Source organism: Bombyx mandarina, chromosome 13, assembly GCF_030267445.1.
Source record: "Bombyx mandarina strain Sakado chromosome 13, ASM3026744v2".
Taxonomy (NCBI): Eukaryota; Metazoa; Arthropoda; class Insecta; order Lepidoptera; family Bombycidae; genus Bombyx; species Bombyx mandarina.
The window spans coordinates 13,661,107-13,688,205 of record NC_143220.1 but is presented as its reverse complement, the minus strand read 5'-3'; the positions used below and the strand labels follow the sequence as shown (position 1 = coordinate 13,688,205).

At 36.8% G+C, this 27,099-nt stretch overlaps 4 protein-coding genes across 4 annotated transcripts in view; 3 read left to right on the top strand and 1 right to left on the bottom strand.

Annotated features, from left to right (window-relative positions):
- Positions 1–14,146, bottom strand: part of snz (sorting nexin snazarus) — a 28,703-nt gene extending 14,557 nt beyond the window's left edge. Inside the window, exons 1-13 of the mRNA XM_028172751.2 lie at positions 13,728–14,146; positions 13,162–13,469; positions 12,828–13,000; positions 12,328–12,514; positions 11,878–12,124; positions 11,519–11,728; positions 10,512–10,686; positions 9,370–9,530; positions 7,799–7,972; positions 6,544–6,678; positions 5,224–5,364; positions 5,016–5,146; positions 4,683–4,825 (exon numbers count right to left, since the gene is read on the bottom strand). Of these exons, the coding sequence (XP_028028552.2) occupies positions 4,683–4,825; positions 5,016–5,146; positions 5,224–5,364; positions 6,544–6,678; positions 7,799–7,972; positions 9,370–9,530; positions 10,512–10,686; positions 11,519–11,728; positions 11,878–12,124; positions 12,328–12,514; positions 12,828–13,000; positions 13,162–13,469; positions 13,728–13,955 (2,413 nt within the window). The 5' untranslated portion in view covers positions 13,956–14,146. The remainder of the gene's footprint in view (positions 1–4,682; positions 4,826–5,015; positions 5,147–5,223; positions 5,365–6,543; positions 6,679–7,798; positions 7,973–9,369; positions 9,531–10,511; positions 10,687–11,518; positions 11,729–11,877; positions 12,125–12,327; positions 12,515–12,827; positions 13,001–13,161; positions 13,470–13,727) is intronic.
- Positions 14,147–15,104: 958 nt separating this feature from the next.
- Pyroxd1 (pyridine nucleotide-disulfide oxidoreductase domain 1) lies at positions 15,105–17,281 on the top strand. Its single transcript, XM_028172788.2, has one exon. It carries the CDS (start codon positions 15,252–15,254, stop codon positions 16,668–16,670), a length of 1,419 nt encoding a protein of 472 aa, XP_028028589.2. The 5' UTR covers positions 15,105–15,251; the 3' UTR covers positions 16,671–17,281.
- Positions 17,282–19,035: 1,754 nt separating this feature from the next.
- Vamp7 (Vesicle-associated membrane protein 7) lies at positions 19,036–24,472 on the top strand. The gene is made up of 4 exons (XM_089732412.1): positions 19,036–19,534; positions 19,606–19,834; positions 21,019–21,086; positions 22,185–24,472. Exons 1-4 carry the CDS (start codon positions 19,331–19,333, stop codon positions 22,341–22,343), a joined length of 660 nt encoding a protein of 219 aa, XP_089588538.1. The 5' UTR covers positions 19,036–19,330; the 3' UTR covers positions 22,344–24,472.
- Positions 24,473–24,876: 404 nt separating this feature from the next.
- Positions 24,877–27,099, top strand: part of LOC114241782 (proton channel OtopLc) — a 65,021-nt gene continuing 62,798 nt past the window's right edge. Inside the window, exons 1-2 of the mRNA XM_089732411.1 lie at positions 24,877–24,997; positions 26,240–26,566. Of these exons, the coding sequence (XP_089588537.1) occupies positions 26,343–26,566 (224 nt within the window). The 5' untranslated portion in view covers positions 24,877–24,997; positions 26,240–26,342. The remainder of the gene's footprint in view (positions 24,998–26,239; positions 26,567–27,099) is intronic.

Below are 27,099 nucleotides of genomic sequence, written 5' to 3'. Positions count from 1 at the left end.
CGTAGCCTTAACTAGTAGGTGAGCTCACGGGGCTCAAACCTGATGACGTTGCTAACACGAACCCTAGCAAGAGCCGTGCTTTGCAGAATCTACCACCGGATCGGACCGGTGGGTTGCCCACTAAGAAGATCCGGCGAGAAACTCAGTGGGCTGTGTCTGAGAGTAACCGCTACATCCAACCAGTGCTATACAGTGGGCTTAGTGTGAGTTTTTTAACGTTCTCGATATCGTAAAAGTTAACCGCTACATCGAACCAGAGCTATACAGTGGGCTTAGTGCGAGCTTTTTAACGTTCTCGATAGCGTAAAAGTTAACCGCTACATCGAACCAGAGCTATACAGTGGGCTTAGTGCGAGCTTTTTAACGTTCTCGATAGCGTAAAAGTTAACCGCTACATCGAACCAGAGCTATACAGTGGGCTTAGTGCGAGCTTTTTAACGTTCTCGATAGCGTAAAAGTTAACCGCTACATCGAACCAGAGCTATACAGTGGGCTTAGTGCGAGCTTTTTAACGTTCTCGATAGCGTAAAAGTTAACCGCTACATCGAACCAGAGCTATACAGTGGGCTTAGTGCGAGTTTTTTAACGTTCTCTATAGCGTAAAAGTTAACCGCTACATCGAACCAGAGCTATACAGTGGGCTTAGTGCGAGCTTTTTAACGTTCTCGATAGCGTAAAAGTTAACCGCTACATCGAACCAGAGCTATACAGTGGGCTTAGTGCGAGCTTTTTAACGTTCTCTATAGCGTAAAAGTTAACCGCTACATCGAACCAGAGCTATACAGTGGGCTTAGTGCGAGCTTTTTAACGTTCTCGATAGCGTAAAAGTTAACCGCTACATCGAACCAGAGCTATACAGTGGGCTTAGTGCGAGCTTTTTAACGTTCTCGATAGCGTAAAAGTTAACCGCTACATCGAACCAGAGCTATACAGTGGGCTTAGTGCGAGCTTTTTAACGTTCTCGATAGCGTAAAAGTTAACCGCTACATCGAACCAGAGCTATACAGTGGGCTTAGTGCGAGCTTTTTAACGTTCTCGATAGCGTAAAAGTTAACCGCTACATCGAACCAGAGCTATACAGTGGGCTTAGTGCGAGCTTTTTAACGTTCTCGATAGCGTAAAAGTTAACCGCTACATCGAACCAGAGCTATACAGTGGGCTTAGTGCGAGCTTTTTAACGTTCTCTATAGCGTAAAAGTTAACCGCTACATCGAACCAGAGCTATACAGTGGGCTTAGTGCGAGCTTTTTAACGTTCTCGATAGCGTAAAAGTTAACCGCTACATCGAACCAGAGCTATACAGTGGGCTTAGTGCGAGCTTTTTAACGTTCTCGATAGCGTAAAAGTTAACCGCTACATCGAACCAGAGCTATACAGTGGGCTTAGTGCGAGTTTTTTAACGTTCTCTATAGCGTAAAAGTTAACCGCTACATCGAACCAGAGCTATACAGTGGGCTTAGTGCGAGCTTTTTAACGTTCTCGATAGCGTAAAAGTTAACCGCTACATCGAACCAGAGCTATACAGTGGGCTTAGTGCGAGCTTTTTAACGTTCTCGATAGCGTAAAAGTTAACCGCTACATCGAACCAGAGCTATACAGTGGGCTTAGTGCGAGCTTTTTAACGTTCTCGATAGCGTAAAAGTTAACCGCTACATCGAACCAGAGCTATACAGTGGGCTTAGTGCGAGTTTTTTAACGTTCTCTATAGCGTAAAAGTTAACCGCTACATCGAACCAGAGCTATACAGTGGGCTTAGTGCGAGCTTTTTAACGTTCTCGATAGCGTAAAAGTTAACCGCTACATCGAACCAGAGCTATACAGTGGGCTTAGTGCGAGCTTTTTAACGTTCTCGATAGCGTAAAAGTTAACCGCTACATCGAACCAGAGCTATACAGTGGGCTTAGTGCGAGTTTTTTAACGTTCTCTATAGCGTAAAAGTTAACCGCTACATCGAACCAGAGCTATACAGTGGGCTTAGTGCGAGCTTTTTAACGTTCTCGATAGCGTAAAAGTTAACCGCTACATCGAACCAGAGCTATACAGTGGGCTTAGTGCGAGTTTTTTAACGTTCTCTATAGCGTAAAAGTTAACCGCTACATCGAACCAGAGCTATACAGTGGGCTTAGTGCGAGCTTTTTAACGTTCTCGATAGCGTAAAAGTTAACCGCAACATTTTTTTTTCCTACCTGATCTTATAGCCTTGAGAGGCTATATCAGCGTAGCCTTAACTAGTAGGTGAGCTCACGGGGCTCAAACCTGATGACGTTGCTAACACGAACCCTAGCAAGAGCCGTGCTTTGCAGAATCTACCACCGGATCGGACCGGTGGGTTGCCCACTAAGAAGATCCGGCGAGAAACTCAGTGGGCTGTGTCTGAGAGTAACCGCTACATCCAACCAGTGCTATACAGTGGGCTTAGTGTGAGTTTTTTAACGTTCTCGATATCGTAAAAATTAACCGCTACATCGAACCAGAGCTATACAGTGGGCTTAGTGCGAGCTTTTTAACGTTCTCGATAGCGTAAAAGTTAACCGCTACATCGAACCAGAGCTATACAGTGGGCTTAGTGCGAGCTTTTTAACGTTCTCGATAGCGTAAAAGTTAACCGCTACATCGAACCAGAGCTATACAGTGGGCTTAGTGCGAGCTTTTTAACGTTCTCGATAGCGTAAAAGTTAACCGCTACATCGAACCAGAGCTATACAGTGGGCTTAGTGCGAGCTTTTTAACGTTCTCGATAGCGTAAAAGTTAACCGCAACATTTTTTTTTCCTACCTGATCTTATAGCCTTGAGAGGCTATATCAGCGTAGCCTTAACTAGTAGGTGAGCTCACGGGGCTCAAACCTGATGACGTTGCTAACACGAACCCTAGCAAGAGCCGTGCTTTGCAGAATCTACCACCGGATCGGACCGGTGGGTTGCCCACTAAGAAGATCCGGCGAGAAACTCAGTGGGCTGTGTCTGAGAGTAACCGCTACATCCAACCAGTGCTATACAGTGGGCTTAGTGTGAGTTTTTTAACGTTCTCGATATCGTAAAAATTAACCGCCACTACCAACTGAGGAGTCTTTTCAAATCTAATTTTAATAAGGTAATTTTATCGTACTCGGAAAAAACTGTGGATGAGGTAATTAATAACACCGCACTGATCCGGCTCACAGCGCAGCCTGGGCGCTTAGGCCGAGTTTTTTAATGTTCTCGATAGCGTAAAAGTTAATTCAAATTTATATGGTGTTGGAACGTTTGCCTACAATTGCCGCTAGGGGCGCTGTTCCAGCTGCATACAAATTTGAGTTAACTTTTACGCTATCGAGAAAGTTAAAAAACTCGCACTAAACACACAAGGCTGCATCGTTGCATTTGCTTTGCCTCGTTGCATACAGGTTGTGGAAAGTGTTTCGAGAACCCAAAACGATATAGGAGGTAAAAAAAGGTGCGCATGCAGCTTGGTGCACGTGAAAGAAATGAAACTTCTTTTGCGGTGCTTTCGCTTAAATCAAATGTATCTTGTAATAGGGAATGCTGTGTATAAAAGACACGATCTAGCTCGCTTTATCCTTTCCCTCTCTCCAGTCGGGTGGTTATTTTTTTTATTTTTTTTTATTGCCTTTGTAGGCAGACGAGCATAGGGCCCACCTGATGGTAAGTGGTCACCGTCGCTCATGGACGTCAGCAATGCCAGGGGCAGAGCCAAGCCGCTGCCTACCATAAAGAACTCTCCGCAAGCCTCGTTTGAAGAAGGACATGTCATAGCGCTCGGAAAACACCGTGGAGGGGAGTTCATTCCAAAGCCGGATGGTACGTGGCAAAAAAGATCTTTGGAAACGCACTGTCGATGAACGCAGCGGTTCCAGATAATATGGATGAACTCTGCTCCGATGGCGGGAGGTGCGATGATAAAAAGGAGAGAGAGACGCTGTCTATATTCTCATTATCTCTCTTCCTAAATTGTATTTTTTCTCTCAAGCCGTAACGAATCTGTCGCAAGTTAAGTTTTACTCTCGACCCGCCTAAAGAAGTTTCACTTAAAAAACATAAATACTCTAATAATTTCCTAAGTCAAGCATAAGTTACATGACTGTGTTTTTAGAAATTTTTAGCAAATTTAACGAAAACACTTAACGGTCGTCTCACAGCTTCTCTAAAGATCGTGAACCTATGTATATTTAATTCCGTTAACAAGCCAAACATAAGTTTTTTTTTACGACTAGTATTATCGATTTCTATTTTCGGAATCGATTTTGACACACCCTGTATAGTGCGTGTCGGCGGTGACGCACTAACAATTTTTATTAATAGCCGAGCAGACACTCTCACGGCTCACGGTCCTCGCAGTACAGGCGGCTACCAGCGCTCACTCACATTCAATACGAATGTCCATGTAATTCAAATCGACGCTTGAAAGGCAAACGTGACTAAGCGACAATAGCTGCTTTGTACATAAATGATAGGCAATAACCATATTCGATGCGCAAAAACAAAAAAATATTTCTAGGTTTATTAAAATCATTTCAACCCTACAACTAGATTCGTTAAAAAATTTTTTTTCAGGTATTTCAACCTTTAAGTTAGTCTACTGTAAAGTTCACGCATTGTCGCTTAGTCGAGTTTGCCTTTCAAGCGTCGAAATATACTTCTAGAATTTTTATTGTGTTCCCACAGCTATGATAGCTACTGTTACCTCGCAAGGAATTAGTCATCGTTTTGTTTCCCGCCTCGGCTCCGTTGCCATCCAGGTACATCGATATTTCGTCTTCGTCCGCCGACATGTGGTTAAAGGCCTCCTTCTCCTGCGACGATCTATTCGTTGCTTCGCTGCTTGCGCTAAAAAGTAGTATTTTAAGCTATGAAATTCCACCAATTCGTTCACTAGTATTAATTCGCTTAATAGAGAGATAATGTTATTTGAAAAAAAAAAAAAAAACTTATAATCCATGGCAACTTGCAACTTATTACTAATTTTACTGACACTGTTTTAGCTAGTACATAAAATCATAGCAAATTAAGCATTAACCTTTTGAATAATGTAGATAATGAGAATTTATTTTTCTTTGGCATGTCCTCTTGTTTTAAATACTCCGAGCTAGGGTTTAGGAATGTATATAAAGCTTCACTTTGGTTTAGTCTGTCGTCTTCTAATACGAACTGGAAACACAAAGGAAAATTAATAAGTAAAAACTCAAAATTGTTTAGACGTAATACAATAAAATGTCTTTACGCACCTCTAAATACTTTTGTATCAATGTTTTTGCTTTGTCCAAAGAATTTTTATCGTTTTTTCCGAATAAAAATTTAAAAGAGTTTGAGGGTAGCTCTAAATTTTTCAATTCTGAACACAAAGGCCTTAACTTTCGATGTAAGTCCTGAAAAATTAAAGGATCATCAGAAATAAACAAAGAAAAATAATTAGCACATAATAATATAATTAATATATATTTCGAAAAAAATTGTTTTTATTTTGTATTGTTTAAAAGGGTGGACGAGTGGTTACCGGAGCCCATGGACATAAACAACTTAAATGCTGCCAACCATCTTGAGACATGAGCACTAAGGTCACAGTATACATAGTTACAACGGCTGCCCCACCCTTCAAACCGAAAAGTCTCAGTTTTACACTAGAACAGTTACCCCAAACCTTTCGAACCGAAATGCATTACTGCTCTCCACGGCAGAAATAGGCAGGGTGGCGCTACCTACCCGTGAGAGCTCACAAGACGTCCCAAACCGGTAATTACAACAAATTATAATTTTTATATTACGTTTTATTGGTATTAGAATCTGACTTTGTTTTCGAAATCTAATATTGAAAGAAAGTTTTTTTTTTTGTAAAACACTTTTCAGTTCAATATAATTATCAAAATTGCTTCGTGTACATTATTATGCACTGGAGATGTGGTGTTGAAGACGAATGCTTGATATTTCATGGACCGAACTTCGCACTAATATATCTCCATTTTTCAAGAACTCTGCATTAAGCAGTGTCTTTCGGCGCTCGTGCGTGGGCGCGTACTATCGATTTTTGGACATGTCTCCCGGCGAGGAAATGACTCCATAGAGCGCCTTGTCCTTCAGGGCAAACTAGAAGCACCAGACCGGGTGGAAGGTTGCCCATGCGATGGACCGACCAGGTCAAGTTTTTTTATTTTTTTTATTGATTAGATGGGTGGGCGAGCTCACAGCCCACCTGGTGTTAAGTGGTTACTGGAGCCCATAGATATCCACAGCGTAAATGCGCCACCCACCTTGAGATATAAGTTCTAAAGTCTCACTATAGTTACAACGGCTGCCCCGCCCTTCAAACCTAAACGCATTACTGCTTCACGGCAGAGATAGGCGTTGCCTACCCGTGCAGACTCACAAGAGGTCCTACCACCAGTAAAAAGTCGGCAGTTGGCGGCTGTTTGCATGAGTGTGCCAGGCTCACCACAAACCGGGAGGAGTGGCGATTGCTCGTGAGGCGCATAACATCTGCCCACAGCAACGGTGCTGAATGACGGCCACGACCGCTCTGACAAGAGTGATACGGCCAAGATATACATTACCTGGAATTCATTGAGCGTCCTCAACAGGACCCAGCCGGTGGTGATCTGCTCGGGTCGGTCCCCGCTGTTCGAATCTTCCTTTTCCGCCATGTGCACGACTATCACAAACTGCGGTGGTTTAGACTCGTCTATTACCTAAAATTAAAATAACTTTCATTTTGGAATGAACTCCCCTCCACGGTGTTTTCCGAGCGCTAAGACGTGTCCTTCTTCAAACGAAACTTGCGGAGAGTACTTAACGGCAGGCAGTGGCTTGGCTCTGCCCCTGGCATTGCTGACGTCCATGAGCGACGGTGACCACTTACCATCAGGTGGGCCGTATGCTCGTCTGCCTACAAGGGCAATAAATAACTATAATATTTCCAAATATCAGTCACATAAAGATGGGATATGCATTTTTTCAATTTGCCAATTTCTTATAGCGATCTTTGCAAAATGTAGTTTTACAGTTGAGCTTCTGATGTTTCATCATCATCATTATCAACAGCCCACAGTCGTCCACTGCTGGACATAGGCCTCTCCCAATCCACACCACTGAGCCCGGTTTGCGGCTCTCCTCATCCACTTTTTGCCGGCCACCGTGCGGAGGTCATCGCACCACCTAGCCAGGGGGCGTCCCACGTTACGTCTTCCGCTGCGCGGTCTCCACTCGAGAACCCGTCTGCTCCAGCGATCGTCAGTCCTACGGCATATATGGCCAGCCCACTGCCACTTCATGTTTAGTTTTATAGCTTTCTTTGTTGTTTATTTTATTGAGTGTTTATGAACTTTCACTGAACGCTTTAAATCTGTCTTCTATATTGTCCATTGAAATGATAATCAAAATGTGGTAGTGGTGTATTACAACTTTATTTTTTTTTGATAATGAAATTCTATAATCTATGCTCTATACTAATATGTAAATCTACAGTGGTTCTTATGGATGTTCAGTTATAACTACTGAACCATGCATCCGATTGACTTGAAACTTGATATCCATGTAGAAAATACATGTACTTAATGGATAGACTAATATTTATATGAGCGTTGGACTCCCTAATGACAATAAATAATAATGTTAATTTTAAATGCCCAGCGAAGCGGGCGAGTACGGCTTGTATTCATACAAAGTCATATCGTAGAATGAAGTGGTATAACAATTCCAGTTGACATATTTTTTAAAGCGCTTTTCAATTGTTCTTATTCCATTTTATGTATTTAAAAAATTATTAGCAATAAAGTTTATGTAGGTATAAATAATGTTCAATGTGAATACGTCAGCACTGTGGACGGAGGCCCGCCAGCGCCCCAAGTGTTCGGCCCACGTGTCCGTCCTGGCCAGATGTGCCTCGAGCCTCATCTGTTCACCGGCCAGCTTCTCCACCTCGTTGGCCAGCATGGACAAGGCAGGGGACTCCGGCTTCAGCGACGCTCGCAGAGCAGCTAGAGCCTGAAAGACAACAAGAAACACGCATCAGAGGTGTCGTGGCGTGCAACCTCTTTGAGAAGACATAAGACCTACAGCGACTAGACATAGACAGACTAAGACAGAGACTTGACAAGAATTCGAAAAGAAATGGAACGAGGGTGTACGTGACTCGCGACAGGCGGTACATTTTTTGACTTCTGAAAAGACGGACACAAAGACGAAAAAACGAACCGACCGTTCTTATCTATTTATATATATAAAAATGAATTTCTGTTCGTTAGTCTCGCTAAAACTCCAGAACGGCTGGACCGATTTGGCTAATTTTGGTCTTGAACTATTTGTGGAGGTCCAGAGAAGGTTGAAAAGGTAGACAAATATGAAAATGCTCGGAATTATATAAAAACAAACAATTTTGTTTTTCCTTTGATGTGTACCCCGTCGGACGGATTCCTTTTGTTTTTTTTAAAGTTTATTTTATACAAAAGTTTAGGTCTTTTATTTATCGATTGAGGTACTACGAAGTCTGCCGGATCAGCTAGTTGATTAATAAGAAAAATAATTTCGTAGTTAATGCATTTGTTTTTTCTTGTCTGTGTCATCAGACTTGAATTTCGGATCTAGAGTACCAACTACCAACCAGAATTCTACGCGAGAAGTTTGCCCGAGATATTCCCAATATAGTGGCATTGTCATTGTATACATCTGCAGAGTTACTAAACTGTTTCGAGGCAGCGGAGAACGAGAAAAAAAAGAAATCGTCATTTTTCATATCTTTTCAACTTCTTTTCAGACTTTCAGCTGCAAACGCATCATGCAAGCGAAGAAGTGTACGAATATATACGGTATAATACGGAATATATACGACTTTCGTCCTAACAAAATACGGTATTTGGAATAAAAATATTCAAGACGTCGTCGTGGCCTAAAGGATAAGACGCCTGGTGCATTCATATCTAGCGATGTTCAAATCCCGCAGGCGGTTCATTGAAAATTCAACAAATGTTCACGATTTACTTCCATGGTGAAGGATTAACAATGTGTAGTAAAAACCAAACCCGCAAAATTATAATTAGCGTAATTACTGGTGGTAGGACCTCTTGTGAGTCCGCACAGGTAGGTACAACCGCCCTGCCTATTTCTGTCGTGAAGCAGTAATGCGTTTCGGTTTAAGGACGGGGCAGCCGTTACTAAGACCTTAAAACTCATATTTCAAAGTGGGTGGCATTTACGCTGTAGATGTCTATGGGCTCCAGTAACAATTTAACACCAGGTGGGCCGTGAGTTCACCCACCCAACTAAGCTATAAAAAAAATCTTCACCGGTTTCCTACTTTCAAAATTTTGTCATATTCCTTTAATATGATACAAGCATATTATCGCCCAACCTAGATACTTCCTATGATATAAAGTTGAAATCACCTGTATCTTATTGTTGTGTCGTTCCTGTAGCTGATCGAGTTTTCTTCGTGCGTACGTCGAGTGCTCCGTTAGGTGCAACGCTCCCGCGACGCTCTCCGCCGAAGAAACCGACTCATTCGACAATTGCCGCTCTTCTATTGGCGATCTATCCACGTTCGTATCTGCCAATCAAATTTGCTAATTCAAAAAACGAACTGTTATACCCATAGATTATAAACTTAATATTTGAGGTTATACCCCCTCACAGCAAAGGGATATTGCTTCTCTGCAGGACTGCCCAGAGAACTCAGCAAACTTGCAGATTGATGTACTTGATTCCAATCTAAACAAGTTAGTCTGTTTCCGATCTCAGTCGAGAGCGGTTGCCTTCTCTTAATAAAATCTCGCGTCAATTTAAGGTTTAATAAATATATTTTTTTTTAAAAAGGATTTTTAAATTCCTAAAGATGTGAAAAATGTGAAGACCACGGATGTGATTCAGGACAGTTACAGAGCAGTAGATTCAGATCGGCAATAAGGTACTTGGAGTTTTTTTTGTTGTTGATAAAGCGGGCAGGCTAATCGGTATTTCGAAAGTCACCGGTATCCATATTGCCTAAAATTATGGTGTCCTTTTCAAACCGCAATATTCGCGGCAACAGTAGGACGAAATTGTGGTAAGGAACCATATACATTATACCACAGATGGTCTAAATTGCTGAAGGATGGAATAATATTTTAATCTGGTTGAAATTATACAACAGAAAATTATAGATCCATTCGTGACGATGATGACAAGTGTATTCGTTTATTTTTTTATTGGGGGTAGGAGGTAGTTATTCAATAATAAAAAAATATGATGACGATATACCTACATTACGTAATCTGCAATGATAAACGATTTTTTTCTTTCTACTTACACACTTTGCCTTAACTTTTATACATCTTTTTTAATGTTAACAACTGCTTTATACTATGACTAATTTTGATGTAGGTTTCCGGAAAATGCTTCTTAGCGGCATATTTACGTAATGTATTTTTTTTTTTTGTAAATACTATACTTAAATCTCTCTCATTTGCTATGACTGCCATCAAACTTGAATTTGGTTGAGATATCTTCATTTAACTATTTGAACCATCAATTATGGTTAAAAACACGTTACCTTTGCTATTTTCTTCTGTTGCAAGTTCAGCGATCAATGCTTTATATTCCTCACTCATTAAGAACGAATGATAATATTTGTCTTGTATCGTATCAAGAACGGTCTCTTGCACTTCATAAAATACATCTGGTCCCTTGTCGCCCAGCAGAAAAGATTCCATTCGCTTTCTAGTGTCCTAAAATAGACAAGTCCACTGGATATATCAGTTACGATGATCCTAAGCCCTAACGAAGTGGTTGCCTTGAGACATGAGGACCAAATCTTCATTTATACTGGTGGTAGGACCTCTTGAGAGTCCGCGCGGGTAGATACCACCACCCTACTTATTTCTGCCGTGAAGCAGTAATGCGTTTCGGTTTGAATGGTGGGGCAGCCGTTGTAACTATACCTGAGACCTTAGAACTTATGTCTCAAGGTGGGTGGCGCATTTAGGTTGTAGATGTCTATGGGCTCCAGTAACCACTTAACACCAGGTGGGCTGTGAGCTCGTTCACCCATCTAAGCAATAAAATAAAAAAATATATATATATTTTACAGCCGTTGACCTCATGCAGCAGTTAATCGTACAAGTTCACAAAACTCCCTACCTGCATTAATAGATTACACAATTATGATTTGACAAAAAGTTTTTCCCAAATCTAAACAAACATACTGTTAACTTATAAGCAGTTGTTGTCTATTCATCTTACATATCGCACACACACACACACACATTACAAAGATTATCCTCCTATACTATATGTACACTACACTATTTATTATACTAAGTTTATTCACTATAAATATAAAGATATAAGATAGAAACAACAATCGGTTTCTCTTTTTAAGCTACAATATAAATTGAATGAAAAAAATAATGTAAAAAAGCATCATGAAATTCTACTGGACATAACTTGATTGATTTCTTGAAAAAAAAGGGATATTATTTGGTAACAATTAAGTACATAACTTCCATACAGTAAAATTGTAAATAAATTCTGTTTTTCAGAATATTCAATCTAGTTTACCTTATCGACTTTAATTTCCGCACTAGGCGATCTTATGTAAGTATAAAATATCTCGGCACCGAGCTGATGCCAGCTGCTCCTGGGGCTGTGCCGCAGGTCTTCCACTGACGTCCAAAAGCCAACTAGGCCTTGAGAACACATTTTTTCTAAGAACATCGACAAATACCGGCGCCCCGTCACGCTGTCCATGACTTTGTGCAAAGGTAGCGTCTGCAATCAAATGTTGCATCATTCAATAAACTTATCAATTGTTCAAGACAAATTATTCAAAATAAGTCCTATAACATTTATAAATGAATCCAAATAAACTGCTTTGAAAACTTTCGAAAATACTAAATTATGATAAAACTTCCCATTACCTTGCTATCTGTCTCAAATGTAGGAAATGCACCATCCCAGCCCATTTTCCTAAGTGCAGTTTCACACTCCGCTTTCGCTATTGTAAGTTGATTTATGTACCTCTGAAGTTTCTTAGCATCGGTTATTTGTTGCCGACTTATGTTGTGTTGTGTATTACTTTTTTCTATTGCATCTAGGTCAATTCCTTTTGCTCGTTTCACGTTTTGGAGCGTTGTTGCTTGCATTATTTGTGTTACTATATCATACCTTAAAATCAAAATGCAATTGATGAAGTTGTGAATGACCAAAATTAGAATAATTGTTGAATAGTTGGCAATTTTAGAGTAATAGAAACCGTTTTAGAAGGTGTGATTCTTTCTTCTTCTCAGTGGTATGCACTCTTGGCAGAGTGGTTGTGGTCATCACTTCGATTGGTGGTGTGATTAGTAAATGCAATTTAATCAACCTACCGTAACCGTTTCAGCGTGTCAACATTATTGCAACTATTAATGAGACGTATGTAGTCCTCAAACGTTTTTGCATATTCATGAGTCCTTATATGCATGGCGTTAACTTCTTTTTGTGCTTCCAAATATTGAATAATTTTCTGATTTATATAATCTGGTTCTGTTACAAGATCTATAGCTGGTTGTAAAACTGAAAAAGACACAAAGGTCCATACTCAGCTATGTGAAAAAAAAAAATTAATTGGTTGACAAATTGTTTTTGAATATAGATATTATTTTGTGATTTTAAATATTATTATTTACATAAAATAATAATAATTACATACATTTTAAAGTTTTTTTATAGTAGGCCATCCTATTTTAGGAATATTCACCTTTTCTGCTTAAATCTTAATTCATCTAGCTTAATTATAATTAGTATTTAGATTATGTAAGAATATAATTGAATTTTTATAGTAATCAACAAAGTAAAAGTACAAGATTTAATTCAAATATTCACATACTCTTGCAGGCAAGTATTTCCCTCATGAGATGGCATCCTGGTGCCAAAGAATAGCATCTCGGCAACAAAAACATGATAATAAGTTCACTGATCTGCCTCAAATAATGTTGTTCTGTTTCGAAAGATGTCAGATGGGGTGCTAGAGCAAAAACAGGTGCTTGATTCAATTCTAGTCTGAAAATATATGAACACTGATATTAATTTGTAATAGAAAATGTTGTGAATCTTATATGTTTATACTTATTTAATTCAAATTGTATTCTAAGTAAAAGAAAGTACTGCAAGTATGTTTTCTAAAAGTTTTAGCAGAAAATGAACGCAAAATCAATACTTACGCACAACTTCTTGCAATTCTTATCCTTTCAAAATGTTGAGTTATCTTCATCACCATATCATTAGCCAGTAATTTTTCAGCATCAACCCTTGATAGCCTTTCATATAAATTTTGTATACCTCCCCAAATATGCTCCTTGAACTTGTCTATGACTGGTTCAGGTTTATGTGCCAATTCTTTCAGCCATCGAGTTACAAAATCTCTCAATATGTAATCAATGAGAAGCTGCAATTGACTGTCTACAGTTCTTCCGAATATGACTGGCAGATGAGATTTTTTCATGGATTGAGGCCAATTTGCCTGATCTTCCTGTAATTTTAGATATGGTGTGTAAATTTACAAGAAATACCATTTAGAGCTTGTATATATTATTAAAAAAATAATAGTGGATATAATTCACAGTTAGTTAGGATATACTTCACAATGTTTTAAAATTGTCAAATAAAATTATTTTGTTAATTTTAATCACGCCATTACTTACTTTTTAAGAATTTTTATTTATTTAGAAGATTTTAATCTTAAATAAGAAAGTAGCATTTAAAAAAAATTATATACATATATTTTTACCTTCAGTGCTTCTTCAAATTGTCGAACTTCCTTTTCAATTCTTTCTATCAAAAACGGTGGTATATGATAAGGTGATGACAATGCAATATGCCCCCATAAACTAAGAGTGAATACACTTAATATTATTAAGATAGCTAACAATAACAAATAAATTAGGCTCCATAATATTGGAAAATACCAAATCAAAACGTAAACTAGTGGAACACCACATATTAACATCCACAACATTTTGTTAACAGGTTTTTCATTAGCATTTTACTTGCACAAATAAAGTATCTACTTCATAGTTTTTTCCTTTTTTATTATTTATTTTTTGCTTGTTTTTCTACATATTGTTTGTAGGTAGGTACCTATGTAAGTAGGTAGTTGACTTTGTTTTACATTGATTTCGTATTCTTTCCAAAGAGAATGTTATGGGTCATTTAATAGAATAGGCAAAGGAGACGTAGCTCATATATCTTATAAAGAATTCAAAAGTCAGACCAAATAGTGTAGCTTTGGTGTATTTTTTTTTTTGGAAAATCTTAATATCTTTTAGGATACATATATTTGGAATATTTACTAATTTTAACCTAATTAATCCACGAAGGTTGCTGTAAAGTTCGTTTGATTAATTAAATATCTAATCTGGTTAAGTGTAACTTCCAGTAGAGGTTATTTAATGTCTATGGTGTTGTCTTATCTCTTTTATTCATTCTATTTCATTTTATCTCAGAACATCCTTTCACGTAGATATGGCTTTGACTTTGATTTATTATTTTAAATTTGTACGCCTTCTTCTTTTTGCCAGCGCAATGGAGCAGACAAATAAAAAAAATGTTGAATATGTACCGTACTTAAAGGACTTGGCGGGAACGCGAGGAGTAAAATTGTGTGAATTGTTTTATTTTGTTAATTTATTATTTCTTCAGGTTTAAGTGTGGAATAACGGTGGCTTATTATCTATATAGTATATGTCAAAGTGCCAAATGGGGGTAAGTGTAACACAGTTACTGGATGTGACTGTGTTACGCTTACCCTGTTACGCTTCTCAAGATTTTCCTATTTCATTGGAAAAAGTCTCAGTAAATAACCACCATTTTACTCAGACTATATTTCATCTCATATCGTGTCGTTTCATTTAATTTCACTTCATTTGCTTAATGTTATAAATTAATTAACCTCATTTCATTTCGCTCCGTTTTTCATGAAAGAGAATAGATTAAATAATTATATTAAGTGTATAATCTATGGATTAAATAAAAGACTAGGGTGTATTGACTTAAAAGTCTTAATTACCAGATCTTAAATCCCTTAAAAAAATTTACGATGTATGGTATCACACCTTCGCCTTTCCAGTTGAAAAAATGGAACAAGTACCGGTAAAACTGTCATAAACATATGTCATAAATAAAGTTAATTTAGATATACACACACAAATTAAAATAATTATTAGATAATACGAGATAGTATTAAGTTAGCTCGATTTCGATAAGCTATTAATTCCATTCATGTCACTTACAAAAAATAGACAAAAACGGTACAATGTCGGAGATTAATACTACATATTTAATAGTTGGCGGTGGTATTGCTGGAGTTACTTGCGTAGAAACTCTTGCGATCTTGCATCCTGAAAAAACCTTGGTACTAGTAACAGCATCAACACTTGTGAAAAATGTTAGTAACGTTACCTTTTTTGCTAAGACTATAGTGAACTTTGACGTGAATGAAACAGAGGCCACCTCCTTGCAAAAGATCCATCCGAATTTAAAAATTATATATGATTCACTAAAACATCTTGATACTGAAAAGCAGAAAGCTTTGACAGACAAAGGTGTTCATATACAATATGACGTAATTTGTATTTGTACTGGAGGGATACCAAGACTAATTTCAGATTCCAAAAATAGCAAAAGAGTACTGGGCATCAGAGATACAGAATCTGTGAAAGACTTTCAACAAAAATTGAAGACAGGCCGTAGAATGGTTATAGTTGGAAATGGAGGTATTGCATCAGAAATAGTTCATGCTACTTCGGGTATAGAAAAGGTGTGGGTGATTAGAGATGACTATATTTCAGCGACATTTATTGATCCAGGTGCTGCTGAGTTTTTTCAAGAAACCTTTAAAAATGAGAATGAAAGAAAAAATCAAAATACAATTTTAAGGAGGCATATTTACTCTGAAGAAGACACTCTGGTATCTTTAAATAAAAATTTAAAATCTGCTGCACTTGGTCCAGATTGGTATAGGAAACTTGAAAACATTAAGTCTGACAGAGGGGTCCAAGAACTCGAAATAGTATATAAAGCTGAAGTAGAATCAGTATTAGAGGATAATAAGAATGAATATCCATTACGTGTACAACTAACAAATTCTCAGCTTGTTGAGTGTGATTTTTTAATATCTGCAACTGGGGTGGAACCATCTGTCAACTTTACATGGGATAAAGTTCCAGAGAAAGGTCAGGATGGAGGATTGGCAGTTAATGAATTTCAAGAGACTAGTATAAAAAATGTATTTGCTGCAGGCGATGTTGCATCAGCTGCATGGGAACATGCCCCACACTGGTTTCAATTACGTCTCTGGACTCAAGCCAGACAAATGGCTGGAATGGCTGCCAAAGCAATGCATGGTAGAATAACAAATCAAGAAGTTTTACAAGATTTCTGTTTTGAATTGTTTACCCATTGCACAAAACTGTTTGGTTATAGAGTTATTTTATTAGGAAAATACAATGGACAAGGCCTAGGCACTGATTATGAAATTCTTCTTCGAACTACTCCTAATGTTGAATACATTAAGTTTGTATTAAAAGATGGAAAGCTACAAGGAGCAATTTTAATAGGCGAAACTGATCTTGAAGAAATGTGTGAGAACCTGATTCTAGACCAAATTGATTTATCACCATTTGGTGATGATATCTTGAATCCAGATATAGACATTGATGATTATTTTGATTAATAAAATTGTTATAAATTATGAAATAAGCAGGGCAATAATGTAAAAATATATGGTTAATATTATTATTGAATCAATACTTTTATGTCAAAGACATATCTTGTGTTATTCAAAATAGTAGTATTAATATGTGATCTAGGTTAATTATTTATTATAAAAATGTTACATAACATTTATTTTGTTTAATACAGAATATGTAAGTAATTTTGTATGATGGTATTTTGATCACAATATTATTACATGTCAAGCGCTTATGCACATCAAGAAACTTATAAAGGAGTAGAAGACTTAGTTTCAATGCACTATTATAACAATGTTTATCTGACCTTTTAATTAAAATAGTTGGGGCTAAAAAATTAGATGCATGGTGTGCTTGTATTAGTTGATGCAATCAGTTGAGGGAGATTAATTCGCAGGGAATATGTACTAACATACATACACATGATTACATTCTATGATGAATTGTGTAATAAAATTTAATATTATAATAATATAATATTAAGGTGTAATTTATTGCTATTGGTAAACATGTTATGTAGTAATAATTGTTGATTAGTTTATACAAGATTTTATAACATAATAGAGGTTATTGAAAGTATACTTTTTTTTTATAATATGTGTTTATTATATTTAACTGTATTACCCATTTTACAAATTTATCTTAGAAAAATATTATTCATCCATATCCTCTGATGAGTCCCAAACGTTCATTTCGGCTTTGCAGCGTAGCACTCGTGGTTGGGCCAAAAAAAATTGTACATCCCTGGTCCAGACTCCTCTCTTACTTTACTTCTGTACTTTGATATTTTTTTATGATTGATGGATTACTGGTGGCCCGGAGGCCTTTTCGGTTTCACCAGGGCAGGTGGGCGAGCAAAGGCTAAACCAGGAGGGGTACGATTTGCTAACAGCTACCCGGGCGCCTCCGAAGGAGACCTAGCAACTCAAGAGCAGCTGCTTTGCGTATGAATCTACTACCGAATCGGAATACGCGACCCGCTGAGAAGATCCGGCGAGATGCATGGATTAGGGTGCATTTCGAACTCTTTGTCGAGTTCAACTAGTACGGTTACCGGGGTCCCTAAGCCTGCTCCTAGTGTTAAGAGCTGAAGTCGTGGCCTAAAGGATAAGACGTCCGGTGCAATCGTATTTAGCGATGCAACGGTGTTCGAATCTCGCAGGCGGGTACCAATTTTTCTAATGAAATATGTACTTAACAAATGTTCACGATTGACTTCCACGGTGAAGGAATAACATCGTGTAATAAAAATCAAACCGCAAAATTATAATTTGCGTAATTACTGGTGGTAGGACCTCTTCTGAGTCCGCACGGGTAGGCAACACCACCCCGCCTATTTGAGCCGTGAAGCAGTAATGCGTTTCGAGAATAAATGCGGCATGGTCACGGACTGATTTTATATGTGGGTGGAATGTCATGGATGCATCGTGATGCCCAGGTACTTGACCTTCCTGGCCCAGGGTATGAGGGTGTGAGATTCCCCTCCTAATCCGGGAGGAAATCAAGTACTTCGATCAATTATATTGCACATCATTTACTTTTTCGTATGTATATTGTTTTTTAACATAAGTTATGTTTATAAAAATATTAGTAGTAGAAAAAAATAGTTGGATGAGAGAGTGACGTGACGAGTCCGAGGTCGTGCAGTGGCTTACCAGTACTAGCGCACCGCTGTGTTGTTGTAACCCGGTAGGCTGGTTCTGGTCTTTATTTCATGTCGTTTCATTTAATTTTATTTATCCCAATTAAGTAAAGTCTCTAATTGATCAACTTCATCTCATTTCGCTTCATTTCATTTTTCATATAGCAGATATTTGTATGATATATATATTATAGATTGTGTTTATTAATAAGTTTTTTATTTTTTATTGTCCTTGTTGGCGGGCGAGCATACAGCCCATCTGATGGTGAGTGGTTAAATACTCTCCACAAGCCTCGTTTGAAGAGGGACAAGTCATAGCGCTCGGGAAACACCGTGGAGGGGGGAGCTCATTCCAAAGCAGGATGGCACTTGGCAAAAAAGATCTCTGGAACCGCACTGGGGATGAACGCAGTGACTCCAGGTAGCATGGATGAACTCTACTCCGGTGGCGGGCGGCGCGATGGTAAAAACGAGATGATGGAATGATCTCAAACAATTCCTCAGAGCACTCCCCATGGAACACACGGTACAGAATTCGGAGGGAAGCGAAGTTCCTCCGCAGATCTAGAGGTTCCAAGCGATCCGCAAGAATAGCATTAACTCGATATCTCGATACATATCTCGAATCGGATTTTATAAGCTCGACACTGGCAGCAATGCAGTCCAAGGCGCTAATTGCCATAGTTAAAAATAGGAGAAAAAGTGTCATGATGGGTGCATAGATTATACACTAATGTAGTGTGTTTTGTGTTGTTCTCTGTTTTAGTGAGTGATTAAAATTTCATATTTTCAGTAAATAGGTATACCATAAACATACCGAATTCATTTCAAGAAAATCAATTTATACCTAATATTTTCTGTCACGGTCATTGCCCGATAATTATTTTCTAGTTTGAATAAATATTTATCCAACATTTTATTCCATTACCTAAAGAAGGTGTGCGTTGTAAATAGTGATTTGGTAACATTGTGTTCTTTGTGTCGTTTACGCGATTATTCACAATGCCTATATTATTCAGTATTGTGGCTAGAGGCACTGTAGTCCTCGCTAAATATGCAACTTGTCAGGGTAATTTCACTGAAGTCGCAGAGCAGATTTTATCGAAGATTCCGCCCCACGACGATAAGTTGACATATTCTCACGGAAATTATCTATTCCATTACATAGCAGAGAACAAATTGGTTTATTTCTGCATCACTGACGATGTAAGTATCTTACGAGTAATAACAGTAAAATAATTGGTATGGGCATAAATTATAACTTCTCTTTCCTTCAGAAATTCCAACGTTCGAGAGCGTTCTTATTTCTTAATGAGATAAAAAGAAGATTCACTACAGCATTTGCTGACACCGCACAGACAGCAATACCTTACGCCATGAACAGTGAATTTGGTCGGGTTCTTGCCACTGAGATGAAACATTACAGTGAATCTCGAGACTTGGACAACATTTCGAGAGTTCATGGAGAATTAGATGAATTAAAAAATATAATGGTTAAAAATATTGGTAAGTATTTGTCTTTCTGCTTATTGAAATTGATTTATAATTAATACAATAACATTATGCATTGTATGTTTTAAAAAAAACTATTTGCTCTCTTTGTCAAATCAAATATGGTTCCTAACCTAAAATTATAGTGTTTGCAAGGAGTGCTCATTAAAAATGATCATTATCTGTGTAAATATTAGATCTATAATCATTGCAAACCATTAATTATAAATAAAACATTGTTTTTCTAGTATTGATAACAGATTCAAATGAGTCAACAAGGCTTATCAACTCTTATCAATACTTTAAACTGCTACCTCTGAATATGTTTTTATTGACTTTTCAGGATAAAATTTCATATAATTATTGATTTAGAATGTAACTGAATTGCCTGAATTTAGGTTGGTAGTGTGATGTTGGAATATAATATAATAGCTCCATTTTATACTATGGTTGTTATAGAAGGTGATTAACTGAATCATTAGAAATTGGCTAATAGCATTATCTGAGTACCATAAATAAGCACATTGTTGTCGCCAGCTGGAATGTATTGGTAGTAGTATGGCATATTGTAAGGCTGCACAGGCAGGTACCATTATCCTGCCCATATCTGCCACACAATCATACCTCCTGGTTTGGAGGGTGGGACAGTGCTGATATATATCAATATCGATATCAATAAAATAAGCAGTAGTCACCAATCATTAATAGTATCAAACAAATATTCTAGGTAAAATTGACATCTTTCTTTGTATGTGTGATCACTATTGTATGGCATGGTTAATTTTATCTGTCAATACTAATCGGTCCTACAAAAAGAATTAATGAAAAACCCTTAATAGGACTTAATGTCCATATGTGTAGCTATACACTTGTGTTGTAAGAATACAAATTACATTTTAAATCATTTGAATACCTGATCAGATTATTTTAACAACTTGGTAAATGAATAAATTTACATTAAATTGATAAAAAATCATGACTTAGTGAAAAAAAACGAGACATTTCTACATCCTCAAGAATTGGAATAAACTATAATTCACTGTTACCTTTTTATTTCTCCAGAGCTGTGAATGAGTTCACGGCCCACATTGTATTAAGTGTGTATTGCAGCCCTTACATATCACAATGTGAATGCCATCACACATCTTGAGTTATGAGTTTTGGTTATCTACTTAATTAATATCTCATTACTTGTGCAGATAACATGGCAATGCGTGGAGAAAAGCTAGAACTGCTTGTGAACAAAGCTGATAACTTAGCCACTAGTGTAAGTATAAAATTCTTCATCTCGAAGATATGAAATGTATTTTATTTATATAGATTCTTTATCATTTGATTTGAAGCATCCCAAATATAGGTTTTTTAGAAGGATTAATAAATAGAAAAATAATAATTTGCAAAGTTATGAATGAGCACAATTAAAACACGTCTGCGTCAAGCAGGAATTATCCAATAATTTGATTGTGTCCATATATTTTTATGTGGAAAAATATTACATTCAGTTTGATCAAACTACCCTCTGACAATTGAGACAAGGCACCTTTTATACAGTCTAAATAATTATTTAAACGGTTTCAAACGATGGTGTGATAAGATTTTCTTACTTATATTTCTTCACGTAATACGTGTTCCATTTAGCGTGTTTCGGTACGGGAGCGTTTATGACTTAGTACGTATTTAGACTTGTAAAACATTAGCATCTACAGAAATAGGATGGCCACATAAAAACAGGTTTATACTCGTTTAAAATAAACGTAACATTATTTTAAGAGAATTTAAATTAGTTAGCCTATCGATAATTAAATTAGATCAGCATTTTCGTACGTTTTGATGATGGTAGCTTTGTTTTAATCTATTTTTTATTAATTTTTTCGTGACCATCACGAATTCAACTTTTTTTTTTAATGTGAATTCTAAAGTGCTAATGGCCGTAAATGTATTGACGCGACTGACTTTTGCATTACATTATTAAACGAATATTTCAGCTTCTTTTGTCGATAATATGCATATTTGATCTGATTTTTATTGCTCTTGTTAGGTCGATGAACTCGCAGTTCAAAAGCTCACAGTTGCTCATCGAGCCCGTAGACATCGCAACGTATATCTCGCCATCCAACTTGCGACACAATGTTCAAGTATCAAAATTATGCTGTATATTTATTTTAGAGCACGCCGACACACGTGTACTAATACGTCCCCATTATCAGTACTTACGAAAAATAAAACCTTTAGCGGGCTTCATTCTAGAACACGATGTTATTCTGTCAACGTGGTTGATTGTTAAATCGGTACCAGCAAAATTGAACGCCATAGTCTCGCAATTCGATTTAATTTTTCTAATTCCTCATATTTAATTATTTTACAGTCAGTGTCGTATCGCGCTACTTCTCGCACACTTCAACGCTCTCTATTCTGGAAGAATATCAAAATGTATGTCATATTGGTGTCCATAGCAGCATTGGCGGTTTACTTAATAGGAGCGATGGCGTGTGGTGGCCTCGCATGGAAATCTTGCGTCGGTTAATCAAATAAAAAAAAGAATGTACTAATATTATTAACATTATTGTCTCACGAAACTGGTACCGTGAAAAAGACAAATATATTATTGCAACCTGATTAAATATCGTTATTTCGAATGGAATAAATTAACGTTTTTTCGAACACTTTGAGGATAAAATAATTATAATAAAAAAAACTAGTAATATTAAGGCGTTATTTAATCGCTATTAGAGATGAGTTTTTTACATCCGTTCAAAGCTATTTTCGAATGCTGTATTAATTTAGTTTTTCTTTTAAATAAATCGTAGTTTAAAACTAGACTGACTCGGTGGTGTAGTTATTAGCGCCCCTGACCTTTGCGCCGAGGGTCGTGGGTTCGATTCCCACATTGGGCCAACATTCGTGTGATGAACAGGTTTGTTTGCTCTTTGGTCGTTTATTATCTGTGTATGTATATATTTAAACGGATATAAGTATGTTTGTCAGTCTCTGGTAACCATAACACTAATGAATACTAATGTGGAGCTAAATGTCCGTGGTTGATATGGTCCCAATCATTGTTTATAAAACTAAAATACTAATTATTTAAAAAAATATTTCACTCTAAATACCGTCTTGTCGCAGTTACACAAAATTATAACATTTAAATTGTATATACAATAACTGCTAATGTTGTAATATATTCTTATATATGTATTCTTATGTATTATTTATATTATTTAATAGTTCTGCTCTTGATTTAGGTATATCAAGAGCAGAACTCTTTTGAAAATCTATTAAATGAAGATTTTTATTAACTTTCTTCCTTGCTTACAGTATTATTGCCCTTAGTTTTTTAATTACCTCACGTATTTCTACAGTCTCTAATAGTAAGTTTTGTTTTGATTAAAGAACGCCTTAACTGCTTTCCGTAGTGAAAAATGTCATGTAACGTATATTAATCAGATTAGTAGTAGTTTTACAAAATGTCGTCACCATATTTGACTATACAAGAAACGATTTTAATCACCATTGACACCCAGGAAGACGATAGTAATAAAGTAAATATTTTATCCGAAATATCAAATTTTAATTATATTATTGAGTTTATTTTTTTTGTATTGTCAAAGTATCCATGATTTAACACTTGTATAAATATAATTTGTGTACATATTTTTTCTTATTTTTTTGCACACAGCCATGCATGTATTGTAATTTTGTATAGTTTCGGAATGAGGTCAGACAGACTCATTGTTTGGGAAACAGTGATCATGTATATTGCATCTCCTTCTTCAACTAATTTGAAGAATATAATACTAATTTAAAAGAAGAAAAAAAAATAAGGTATGTTTAGTCGGCCAATATTATTTCTATCGTTGTTTGGTGCGTGTCCAAAATGTTCTTCTATCTCCATATTACTTAGTTCCAGGGAATATGACCATAATAATAGATCTCCCCTGAAAAAAAGTTCAATTATAATCAATTTAAAAAGGTTAGTAAATAATTAGAAAGAAAAGAAACTAAACGTGCTTAAAGATACATTCAGTTACAAAAAAAAAAGTAAATATGAATTTGGTATTTCTATATAAAATCATAATTTGGTATTTCTATATAAAATCATTGTTACAAGGTGTATTGGATTTTACCGAAAAGTAGGTAAGGGGTTTTAAATTATTTTTCAACAATGGTTTTTTTGTTAGATGTCAGCCGTCGCGCAGGATTGATCTCTATGAAATCGCACATAAATCTCTCATCAAAAAAATATTCTGTACGGACGTGATAATAATATGATAGAAGCAACGAACGTTATTGGCGAGAATACTTAACAAGCTTTTTAATGATTATAATGATCAGCCTTTCATTATTTTGTAAGTATGTATTTTAAAAGTATTTTAATTAGTCTACATGTTTGTCTGACCAAAATATATATTATGCCTTTTGCAAAATGTACTTTAAAATATCATCTGCCTTTTATTTGTAATTCATGGAAATAGTTTATTGTTTTAAATTGTATAACGTTGTGTTAGAGTATCCCTTCACAAAATTTCCATGTTATTGTGATCGGTTTGTATTGAAGACTATAAGTATTGTGATATTGTATATGTAACTACGTTTTAAGTATAAATCATATTGTTTTTCAAGTGTTTAATAAAGTATAATGGTATAGGTTATTAAGTTTTGTTTTATTTCACCGTTAAACCTATTAAGAAATTAAAGAACGACTTGTTTAATATATTTATTCAGGGAGTGTGATTTTAATAGGGTACCTACGTTTTCTCAGGGCAGTATGTCAGAATACTTCAGTCTATTTAAACTAAAGCGGTTACCGGAATCTCGAATTTGAATGCTCAGACTTTACATTGAATTCGCAGTTAGTCTTAAAACAACGGTCAAACTATTCTTCAAACCGGTGATTGCTTCGTCATAATTATATAGGATGAATGCTACTGGTTTAGCGAGCCGTTTAGGAAGGGTCATTTTAATGTGAATGCCATTGAATTCCAAATATCGTGTTCCGGGTACGTGTGAGATAAATTCGGCGGTCCGAGGGTGCATCCCCCGCCCTTCCCGCGCTCGGTCAGGCCACGCTCGGTCGACGCGGCAATCGCGCGCCATCCTCTGTCGCGGGAGGGCGCTGTCGTTGGTCGTCGCGTTCCCTCCTCACGTGCTCACTACTACAAACCTCGTATACGTGCGTGTGTGAGTGTCGTTGATTATTCCGTGTCAATACTCCTTCCCGTACGATGCGTGTTTAGCGTAAGAATCGACAGCTCGTCTGTCGTGTGCAAATGAATATGTTTGTTTATGGTATTATTGTTGTTGTTTGAAGCATTGGATACCACTGGCGCTGGAATTCGAATATAATTTCGATGATATTTGTTTTCGATCTATGCATTTACTATTTCTTTGTTTCTTTATAAAACACGAATTTTATAAACTAAGTAGTTAAACTTTAATTAATTAAACGAAAAGGTTTTTTTTTATTAATTGTAGTTTACTTGTTTAAGTTAAGATTTACCAGCCCGCTTATTTATGTAGGATTATAAGTGCGATAGATATTTTGCGACTAAATAGGCGTAGCGGAATTTTTAACGTGTATGCGGGGTAAATATTTTTGGAAGCGTTCATCAACGGTACAATGGCTTTGAGCATTATATTACGTCCAGTCTCACAGCTAATAGTTCCCCGTGACCAAATTTAGGGTCAAGATAGGTTACCCGCGTTACATTATTCATTACTTAAGTTCCATACCGAATAGGTGATTGATTGTTTTAGACCGTTTTAGAACTGGCAGATGTCATAATAGATCGATTTTAGTAGCATTTGTATTTTGAACTTTAACCAAATTACAATTAATTTAAAATAGACTGACAAGATGGCATATATAGGTGTATCTATAGCAGTATTTTATAGGTGTGCGTTCCGGCGTTTATCGGAATCGCCACGACCGACAGGAAGCGTTGTCGATTTTGGGAAAGCTACGTTAAAACTGTTCACGGGTCATTGTTCTTTTAACGCCGATGGCGGTCTTTTTGTTCGGTGACAAGATAGATTACTGTTGTTGGTGTGAGAGCGACTTTTTGTAACACAAATAATGTAATGTATAACACATATGGCATGAACACAGAACTGGTTCAAATTACCCGGAACCGAGTGACTGATGAATTGTTTTATGATTCGTAATAGTTCAAAATAGTTTTAGTCCCTGCTCGGGTTTTATAATTAAGTCGATCGGAAATTCTTCTGAAGTTATAGCTGATCGCATTCAATTTTCTAGTTAGATAATTCGCCGGTTTAAAAAAACGATTCCAATACAAATTGATAAAATTCTGTTACATTCTGAAATTCTTTGTATTTTTTACCAGATTAATAAAACAAAACTAGATAGCCACTTTACTTCCGGCTAATAGCATTTCATAAAGGAAATTTAAAATTTTACAGATATTAAATGAACAAAAAAAAAATGGGTTAGCGAACTGGAACACGACTTCGATATGATATTCGTTACTGAATACATACGGATTTAGGGAATTGGTCCTCGAACATGGATGATAGTTCACCGGATTTGTCGCTAAAACTGCGACGCGGGTCCAGCGACTCTCGAGAGTCGTTTTATATGGACTTCGCTCAAGGCATAGATTCAGATATTGAAGAAGTGACGACCATTGAAAGGGTCATCCCCGAACATCCGGGAGGGAGAACTGAAGGCGATGCGGACACGCTAGCAACACCGTCTTGCTTGGATGAAAACAAGGAATTGGCACAATGGCAAGTATCTCACACCTTATCTATGTACCTTACCTATTTATTAAGCATAAGCAGATTACGCACGAAAGTGACTTGGCTCTGCCCCTGGCATTGCTGATATCCATGGGCGACGGTAACCATTCACCTACAGGTGGGCCACATGGTCGTCTGCCTATAAGGGTGATAAAAAAATGCGCACATGAACAAGTAATTTAAAATGGCTTCCATGACATTTTGAGTGTAACCACATTGGTGGTGTGCTTTCGTGAATTCACTTCACGTCGCGACTTTCAGAAAAAAAACTGAGATATATGTTTTTCAAGGATATTCTATTATTCTCATTTTATGTCTCAGCGCGAATGCACGAGGTGGACCGTGTTTTTGAACCCGTTTTTCCCCATTAAAAAATATACCTAGAAGTACAAAATATCGATGTATGTATTATTTTCGATCTATCGATTTAAACTTTTCTAAATTGTAATTGATTTTAATGTTTTCTAGTTAGCCATGTGATCATTATCATGATAGTGTTAATTTAACCACTAAACAATACC